General features: G+C 42.3%; 1 protein-coding gene across 3 annotated transcripts in view; it reads right to left on the reverse strand.

Annotated features, from left to right (window-relative positions):
* Positions 1 to 245: 245 nt before the first annotated feature.
* mmadhcb (metabolism of cobalamin associated Db) overlaps positions 246 to 10,423 on the reverse strand; it is a 15,492-nt gene continuing 5,314 nt past the window's right edge. For all 3 annotated transcript variants that reach the window (XM_085765530.1, XM_085765531.1, XM_085765532.1), the window contains 4 exons: positions 4,778 to 4,886; positions 4,168 to 4,298; positions 641 to 727; positions 246 to 562 (listed from right to left, as the gene is read on the reverse strand). In XM_085765530.1, the coding sequence (XP_085621656.1) occupies positions 368 to 562; positions 641 to 727; positions 4,168 to 4,298; positions 4,778 to 4,886 (522 nt within the window). In that variant the 3' untranslated portion in view covers positions 246 to 367. The remainder of the gene's footprint in view (positions 563 to 640; positions 728 to 4,167; positions 4,299 to 4,777; positions 4,887 to 10,423) is intronic.

Raw genomic sequence — 10,423 nt, forward strand, 5'->3', positions numbered from 1 at the left:
CCCTTCCTTCTTCCCCCTCATCCTTACTTCCTCCTTCTTTTTAGACCCAATCTGTTCCCTCCCTCCATCTATCTTTCCTCCCATCATTCCCTTTGTCCTTCCTTCCTTCTATCCCTTTGTCCTTCCTTGACCCCAGAGGGCAACAGGAGGGTTACATTTCTCTCTCCTCCTGCTGACATTAGTGCCACACTGTGCGATCTCTGTGTGAGTTGTGTTGATGACAGGAGTTTGAATCAAAGGCGACAACAGGACACATTAGAGTTTATTTATTGTGATCACAGCATGTTTCAGAATGAGATCTGGATGTATAAATATAAATCATTATCAGATAATAAAATAGGAACTCAGAGCCAGTGTGTGAACAGATTCATCTCCCCTGCAGCTTCTTCATGACCAGGCTGCTGGGGGGAGCGTCTGTGAATATTGTCCCAACAAAGACGTGTGTCCCCCACACGGTGTGTCGGATCACTCTGCAGCAGCCCAGGTCCTCGATCTGGAAGCCCAGGTGGCGGTACCGGTCGTCCGTTTCAAACAGGCTGTTGTTAGTGTAGGAGCCGAAGAACTGCAGAGGAAAACCAGTCAGTCTTGCATTGTTGGTTTTGTTGTGCTTGTGTCCGTTTGTGTTAGGGTAGAACCTTACCGCGAGGCCTGAGGACGGGTCGATGAAGTCGGCCCAGAAGCCGTCTCCCTGCAGGGCCAAGCAGATCTCTTTGGCTCCATCTACAAACTGCAGCAGAGGAACAGTTCTCATCAATGTCACACTGTTCCTGTGTACACACACACACACTGTCCTGGTGGTCTCCCTCTCTACATGGGGATGTGAGGAACCTGCATTAAGGCCCCCACAGAGTCAGTGCTCTGTGCCACAGTAATCATGTTTCCATCGATTGAATTATCTGAAGATCGATAAAAATATTAATGTGAATAATGCTGGTTCAAGTTCATCTCCATCTCAGACCTTTAAATCCAATAAAAAGCCATGGGTAATGAGGTAATGTGCTGTTTTGTGATCATATTGCTGTATCAAATTGTTTTATTGCAATTTAAAGGGGAACTGTGCAAGTCCGCTCGCTTCTCCTCTGTTTTGGTTACACTCTCTTACCCTCTTGCCCATGTGCATCTGTTTTCAACGAAGCCGGCGAAAAATCAATAAATGGAACGGCGGATAACGTTACATAACATATACGATGTTACAGCGTGTGTGTTTGTGTAGTCTTAACCGTCATAAACAAGAGATTACGGGTTACGGAGCGCGTGCAGGAGGAGGAGAGGAGAGCTGTGACGGCCGGGGCGGCGACCAGGTACTACACTGATGTTAAAGGTTGGTTTTCAGCCGTGAGACGCCAGGTGAAGACAGAGAGCCTCCATTCCCACTGTAACAAGTCACAAGTCATGTAGTTAACCATCACAATTACTCTGGAGCTTTTTAATTAGAGTAAAAATGTAGCATAGCCACGGGAGAAATCCTGTTTAGTTCCTCTTTAAAGCCCCAGTATGTAGGAATTCCCCCCATCTAGCGATGCGGTTGCATATCTGAACGTATTCTTGATGTTGCATTCAGGTGAAATAGGGCAGACGTCAGACAGACAACAGACGCTGCATGTAACAGGATGAACAAGCGTCTATGTAAACAAGTGGTCCGCCAGCACGAGGCAAAACAATACAGGCGTGACAATATGTTGTCATGGTGATGTCGTATTGTTTTACCGTCTTTCTCTGGTGGAGTAAAATGGTGACAGTTTTAACAGGCAGAGCCCACAGGTCCGCTGAGTTTCCGTGGTTACCTACGGTTCGGTGCATCGCCCACTTATGTATTTGTAACGACTTGTAACAACTCATTCTAAGGTACGAGAAAGCTTTCATTTGTATGCGGCTGTGATTCCACTTCAGTGAAATACGTATTTATGAAAGACATATTTGATTTTTGCTGATAAAAAGCCAAATAAGTTACATACTGGGGCTTTAAGATGTTTCCATTCATTTTGGTACTAAATAGAAATAATAGAATGACATCCATTCTTCATCTTTAACCGATTATCTGAGGTTTGGCTGCACACAGACCCAGTGTGACCAGCTGCTGGAGTCGTTGCCTGGAAACCACTGAGCCATACACACGCCAGCCTAGTTAAGTTGGTAAATAGAGAAGTCCTCGGCTGTAGACTGGTGCTTAGAATGCAGCATGTCTGTTATAAACACTGTTTGATGCAGATGCACCGCATGTTAAATACTATAGACAGGTGGTTTGTGAACGGCAGCGCTTCAAACTGTTCGGGGAGATGGTGACTCTTCACATGAAGCCAGTCTGTCCTGGGGGGTAATTCCAGAAAGGAGGTTCAACAAACTCTGAGTCTCTCCCTGAACTCTGAGTTGACTTACTCTGTGAAGAGTTTTCAGTTCCAGAACAGCTGATCTGAGTTAGGTAAGTCGAGTACGTTGAGCTTGTGCCTGACTACTACTGTAGTAAAAAGCCATCATCAATGGAGCTCTGATATTGTGATTCACCATGGCAACAGGGGAGAAAACAGGAAGCAGACATGTTCTGAGAAAAAAAAAAGTAACACGGCTGTGGCCGTAGTAAGAATCACTGACTGAGTTTTAGATGCGGTCGTCTTTTCATTTTGAATTTAACATCAATTTCTATTAATATTGAGGAAGTGGTTGGATGTTGCTCATTGTTTTGTTTTATTTTATGGTAGAACCGTTCGGCTCAGGGAACGAGAGCTTGTCTAAATGAATTTAAATGTTGCCCCTGTTGTAAAACTATGTGAATGATTTCTGCTTCAACATGATGGGACTGAGAAGGAAAGGACAGTCCCGTCAGACAGCTCCATCAGACTCAAGTTTCTTCAGGTAAACCTGGCAGCCAGCAGGTTATGTTCAAAGAGTCTGGAACAGAATCAGAGTTTCCCTCATCTCAGGGTTCACTTACTCTGAGTTTTCACATAACCCGCTTTCTGGAATACCCTGTTCATCTGCATCTTTCTTTGTTTACTCCACCGTGTCTTTAACAGCTGGAATACGGAGAGGAATTGACATAAAACATGACTGCAACTCACATTCATCAGACAAAGAACTGTTTCCATCAGAATTTATCAGATAAACTTTGTATCGATCAAAAGAAAATCCGATTAGATATACCACATTCACTTTTTATTGATATTCATGATATTGAATCAAATTTTACATAAGATATTTAGAAGACAAATAGAAAATAGAAACGTGTGGATGGAAAAATGGTTACAGTCCATGGACCAGATGGTTTTGGCTTCTGGTACGGATCGTTGTCGAGACCTTCTGACCTCAGTTTGTTTTGATGCTACATGTTTTACCCAGTTTCACTGTGTTCACTGCTATCCTTCACCACGATGAGGGAGGTTTGTTTTGCCACTCAGTCTGAATGAAAGGGGCGTGTCCCAGGGCAATGTGACGTAAACACATAGAACTCTGTGGAGTCTGACTCTACAGGGCCTTTAGTCAGTACGTTTACATGCAGAGCTTAATCGAGCTATGCTCAAAATTCGATTTTGGCGTCTATTCTGACTTCTGTCCTTGTCTCAATTATCATGCAACTGAGAAAACCGAATAACTGACGGGGTCCGCCCCCTCATGCGGTGTCACCCGTTGTTTCAGTGGGTTAATACGCCCCCCCCCCCCCCTTTGACTTTTCTGTCACCTCCTAAAAAACTGAATGTAAACAACTTAGTAATCTTAATAATAAAAATCAACTGCAGTTCCCGACCAGACGCGCCAGTCTGGGCCGGATTCACACTGAGAATAGGATACGGGCTTCCTTTTTTCATCTCTCTCTCTCTCTTTTTAAATAAAACACTCTTGCTGGTGGCGCTGTGTGAAATGCATTGAATCGGCGCTAACGTTGGGTTTTTTTCTTTACTTTGTCGGTTCGGGCGGCTTCTCTGCTCCACTTTGTGCCGTCTCTATTGTTGTGGAGCATGCGCACATACATTGTCCAGCTTCAGTCCGACTAAGGCGTATACATGACGGAGAAAACTGAATTCCAATCGCATTATCTGGGTGTCTTAATCTTTAGTCGGACTAAGGCGTTTCCATGCCTTCAGAGCTTCAGTTGTCCAGTTATAGTCGGATTAAGGCAATGGGTTTTTTCAAGTGTCATGTAAAGGTGTCAGGATCTAACAGACTGCAGCTCACCTTCCCCAGCATCTGCTCCCTCTCCTCCTCCACCTCAGAGCTCCACGCTGTCATGTCGTTCCTGGTCCTCTGTGTCACCGTGACGACCATCATACCTGAAGACGGAGCCTCGGGAAACATGGACTGGAAATCTGTGCATTGGACAATCAACAGAACACAAGTCAGAGACAGTGGCTGTGTCTCTGCTGGACCCACAGAGACAGTGTGTCTCTGCTGGACACACAGAGACAGTGGCTGTGTCTCTGCTGGACACACAGAGACAGTGTGTCTCTGCTGGACCCACAGAGACAGTGTGTCTCTGCTGGACCCACAGAGACAGTGGCTGTGTCTCTGCTGGACACACAGAGACAGTGGCTGTGTCTCTGCATTCACACTTTGGTCCACATGATGGCATGCTCCGTAGTATTTAATCCCAGGAGGAGCTGGTCTTTTGGAGCCTCATGAATCTAAATCAGAGCTGCTGAAGTCTGCCTGGGGTTGTTGCTTCTGTGCATTAAACTGTGGAGTAGTATTTATTCAATACTACAGACAGGTTTCTAGTGATGCTGGTCAGTCACTCTGATCATCTTCCAGCAACACAGCCTGGGTGAGGAGTGTGAGGTGTATGTACCTCTCTGTAGCAGCTCAGGACAGGACTGGACGGCACACTCCACCGTGGAGCTGTCAAAGTACTGTTCAGCCTGACTGACACTCTGGGAGGACGCTGGGTCGTCTTTGTCCTGAGACACACACACACACACACACACACACACAAGAAGAAGAGCTGTTGACTGTTGGTTCATCCACACCAGAGGTCAGCAACCTGCGGCTCCGGAGCAAGCTCATTTTAGGGAAAAAAAGAAAAACATATGGCCATTCACTTGTTCATTGTAATAGTTATTTCTTTGGAGATTGAGGTGCTTATGTGCTATTAAACTTGTTTAATGTAGCCTAGGTTTTTTTTTCCACCATAAAGTAAACATCGCTCGTGTCTCACAGATGAGAGCTCGTGAAAATGAAAGTGGCGTCTTAGAACCAGCGCAGTGAAGTTCAGAGGCAGATATCACATTAACCAGCTGAGAGAAATTATTTGATGAGCTATTATTTTGAATATAGCTATATTTCTATATCGGACCTTGAACTGAGTCTCATATTCAGGTCGACAGTTGGCTGCTGTACGTCACGGAAATCAAGGAATAACGGCATACTGAAATATATAAACTGGCATTTTTTGAGGTTGCCCTTATTAATGAAAGAGACTGCTGCAGCTGATCCCTACAGTTTCTCTGCCTATCTGAGCCAAAGGCTCATGCGGGGGCCGTTCAGATGTAGCGTCTTCAGTGCGCACAGATCACAGATTACTTTCAATGAAGGATGCGCATCATGCGCGTTCACAACCCAAAGTGACGCTGGCGCGCTTTTGGTGCGGTGACGCACACGCGGGGGGGGGGGGGCTGTGTGTGGGGGGCAAACGGCTCTTGTAATGCTAAAGGTTGCCGACCCCTGATCCACACTGATGAGATCACAGCTGTCCTGCATCTCCTCCTCTCCCCTGCTGTTAAACTGGCCTGTCCTGCCTGCCATCCAGTACTCCCATTAAACTGAACAACCCATTTTTCATATTATCCTACATCCCATATTCCACTGTTTTCTTGTCTGTAACAACATCTATTGCACGTCTGCTCATCCTGGGTGAGGGATCCCTCCTCTGTCTCTCACCCTGAGGTTTTCCTCAGTGGATGTGAGGGTCTAAGGACAGAGGATGTTGTTATGATGCTGTGTAAAAGTCTTAAGAGACAAACTGTGGGCTAAACTAATAAAATTGCCTTGCTTTGACTTTCATTTACAGCAAAGAACATCAGCAGCTGAGAAACCAAACTGAGAGGCATGCTGTATGTCCACCTGCACATCTCCTCCACACAATAATAATGATAACAGTATCACTGGTCTCTCATATGATAATAGTCAGTCATAGATATTAAACTCTGACTTAAAACTGGAAATCCAGGTCGGATTCTTTTGCTAGTATCACCAATCGCTTTTCTACGTCTTTTTCTTTTGTGCCTTCTGCCATTAAATTATTGAATGCTGAGCTGGCTTGAAGCTGTAGTTGACCATGTGTTTTTTATGTATATTGCCCTATTTATGTATGGGTGGTTGACGAATAACACAATTCTGACTGTCCGGGTGTCACATACTGATAAAAAATTATATTTTTTAAGATTATATATGTAAATGTTGTTCCTCTGACAAGATATAGTACAATAATACCAAAGTTGTTGGTGGTTTATTAAGATTTCTACTCAGAATTTTGATCCAAACATCAAAAATGTCATACGGTGTGACTGTCCGGCATATGTGTGACCTTAATAATAAGAGCATATTTCCAAATAAATTATAAATATTTGATAGTTGTACAATGCATATAAAATAATGAGGTGTTTTTAAAGCCCACAGAAAGATTTGATGTCTGTGCATAATGTCCAAACAAGTTTTGACCAAATACATTTTGTCCGCAAAATGGGCGTCATACGGTGTGACACTATTTTGTATATTTTGAATGGGCAATAATTTGGACATCTTAATGATAAAGAGGACCACACTCAACCAGGAAGTTACAGTAACATCTCTGGAGTGGTATGCCAGGTCAAGAGGTGAGTTCTGCCTTTAGATTTTTATTTAAAAAGCAATATATCTGACATCATCAATAGTGGTCAATGTTTTGTGTCTTATGGTGTGACATTATTTGCATGAAAAATAATTATTTTTCACAAATATTACTTATTAATGCTTAAAAAGTATTGCTGCCATGTGGTGAATAACATGATAACTATAGGCTAGCTGTTTTTTAGTTGGCTAATATATCAACTTAACTGAGCAGAATGTCATGTGGTGTGACACTTTGTCATAACGGTGTGACGGTTTTTCTAAGTCACACCATATGACATATCTGTCACACCATATGACATTCACTTTATTTTGCATTAATATTAATATAAATAAATATACAAAACACACAAATTTAAGAAGTTTGATGTTAGATTTTTTTATCTATACAAATAATATTTCACATTCCAATTTTATATTTCATGTAACCATATTTTACCATTTGCCATGCTGTGCATATTAACAGATCCTATTTAAAAATAAATTTAAGGAGACTGGTGAAATGACATGTGGAAAGGATCGTCTCTGTCAGGAGTCGAAGTGGCAAACAGGGCTTCAGTCGTATGCCAACATGGGACATACTGTCTAACGACTTGACCACTGAGCACTCCCGACTGGGAAATAATGTTAAATGTTTGATGTTTTTTTCAAAACTGTGTTGATAATTTTTTGTCCTAATGTAGAAATGTTAACATTTAATCATAAAATATTCACATTAACTCATAAGTAGATTTTAAATGCTAATTCATGCTGAGTACACAATGTAATGTAATGTGACCATGGTTTTGTCAGGGGTGCAAACTCATCAGGGGTAAAAAAGGTGACAAGATACCGACCCCCTAGGGGGGTCCGGGGGCATGGTCCCCCGGAGAAATTTTTGTAAAAACCAACTTTAAAGGTGAATTTACAGTCAATTTTAGCATGAGACTAGGGTCCAGATTTACTCAGGTTTGCACAGCTTTTGCTCCTGTTAAACCTGCACAATCTGTCTCTGTTTGGTTTTGAAACATGTGAAGGGGGTCTTCAGCCTATGCAGGTTTAGCATGAGCAAAAGCTGTGCAGAATCTGTCCCTTGATGTCCATCAGATGAACCTTGCAAACCTTGCCTTCAAACTAAATAAAATTGAATACAGACTGATTGGTTCATTGTGAAACATTTATTTATTGATGTAAATGTGTTTTCTGTACGTAGGCTATGCTCCAAGGCAGCGCTGCTTTCTGTCCAATAACACACATGAAGCTTAAAAATGCCATAGGTTACAAAAAACATATTAAGCGGCAATATGTATTTAAAAGATGTTCAAGCAAACGGTTCGGTTCATGGTTTTGTGGTCATGGTTTTCGGTTCGGTTTCTTATACTTTGATCGTTGGGAAAATCAATCATGTCTTGTGTATATTCAGGTTAAAACTGAAAGAATGAGGCAGTCTGACATCTGATACATCATTGTGACAGTCTGAGGTTAAAAGTAAGATTCTGGTGGCAAGAGAGGAGACATGATAGTTCCAACATGTTTTAATTTACTGGGCAAATAAAGTTATCTAACAAATGCTAAGAACAATTAGATATTCACTGAAATATATAACCTATATTTATTAATTGTGGTTCTTACAAAAAATATATCTTATAAAATATAAAAGCTAAAATGTCTCTTAAAGCTCTGCCCCTTTAATTAGTGCATACTAAATAATTTTACTTTAGCCTACTACTTTTACAACCACATTATTTACCAGCAACATAAGGGAAACAGAGGCAGAGGTGTCCTGCCACAGTCAGTCAACCTCCTCCTCCTCTTCATGCTCCTCCTGCTGCTGCTGCACAGGTCGCACTGGAGCTAGTCTCGCTGCCAGACCCTCCTCCAGAGAAGAAGGAGACACTGGAGCTAATTATGCTAAACGCGCTAATCGCTAATTGGCCGCGATCGCGATCATCACACACACACGGTCCCATACAGCACCTATACAACGCTGCTGGAGCATCTTCTAGCTCCGACTCTTTCACTCGCCATGCTCAAAAAGTCGCGTTAGTTAGTCTGTATTAAAAGAGAAGCTTCAGGTGTGTATTGCTGACAGAAGAGGAGCGCTGCCACCACTCGTTGTCATCCAGATAAGGTGCATGCGCCTTAAAGAGACAGGTGCATTGGCTCGGCTCGGCTTGCCTCGGCTTGCCTCGCCTCGCCTCGCCTCGCCGGACCCCCCCCCCCCTCAATTTTTTTTTTTATTGCGGATTTACACGAATCACACAAATGACCAATTTGGGATCCAAAACGGCGAATTTCGCCGAAAGGTGACGAGTTTGCACCCCTGTTTTGTGGATGATGTTATTGTTCTAAGACTGTAGTTCTGCAATTGGAATTCCCGTGTAACCTGTGCCCAAAATCAGTTTTTTATTACAAGATATGTCCTCAATTGTTTTTGTTTGAATGTCAAATACATAAAATACACTTTTTTGCATTTTTGGTGCAGTTTGTCATGTGGTGTGACACTCATGTCATGTGGTGTGACGCTCACAATTGTGACAAGAAAACAGCTTTGTTAGTGATAAATTGTGAAAATATCCATAGACCACAAGGAAAATAGAACTACCAAGAGTCTCAAGCATTATGTTAGAGTTATTACAAGGTTTAACAGAATTATTCTAAAATATCTTGAAAGATTGAGGAGCGATGTCATCCTTTGTATGATAATTTTGAAAAATAATCCAAAATATAATACATTTTCAGAAGGAAATGTTAAATATCAAATCAGTCATGATTAAAATGTATGATGCAGTCAGTTAGAAAAGAAAAAAGTACCCCATTTTCATTTTATATAACATAGCTTTCATGTCACACCGTATGACAATTTAAGGCACTGATACAGCAAATTGATGAAAAAATGCTAATTTTGATGCAAAATCTTCAAGAACACATATATATGTGTAAAGTTAAGAGTCAAGACAACACAAAAAAGTAATTTTCAGGGATAATATTTGAAGTTTTAAAAAAAATCTTTTTTTCGGCTTATATGTCAACCACCCGTATGTATTGTCCTACTTATTGTACTTTTTATCTTACCTGATCTTAAAGCAGATATCAGTGGAATGTTTTTGTTAATATAAGTCCTAAATAGTCCTATTTTCCGTCAGCAATCACTTACATGAAGTATTTCAGCCTAAACACGAGTCTCTCCGTCACTCTGCTCTGCTGTAACCCGAGGAGAAAATTTTCCTTGTGGGATACAAGTGTTATCCAATGAGGGGAGAGAACGGCATGAAGGGCTGTGTGTGCAGCCAAGGGATGCGCGTGAATGTGGTGACGTAGCACGAGGACCAATTGATGCCTGACAAGGGCGGGGGCTGCTAACTCATGGTGCGTTCAAGGAAACTCGTACTTTGTGTTTTTCCTTCCCGTGAACTCGTACCAGATCGAACTGGTATGACTTCACAGGTCGGAAGTTACGAGTGGCCGTTATAGGGAACTTTCACAGACAACAGGACGGTAAAAACACGAGCTACGGATTACCTGGAACGCTACCAAGTCGTAGTTGTGACTTGAAGCTGTAACTTACGGTTTCAAAAGCCTGCCTTGAACACAGCATTAGCCGAAACGGCAGTGCCGATGATATCTGCTT

This window comes from Trachurus japonicus, chromosome 21 (assembly GCF_045865225.1).
Source record: "Trachurus japonicus isolate A0001 chromosome 21, Traja_1.0".
In the NCBI taxonomy this organism is placed as follows: Eukaryota; Metazoa; Chordata; class Actinopteri; order Carangiformes; family Carangidae; genus Trachurus; species Trachurus japonicus.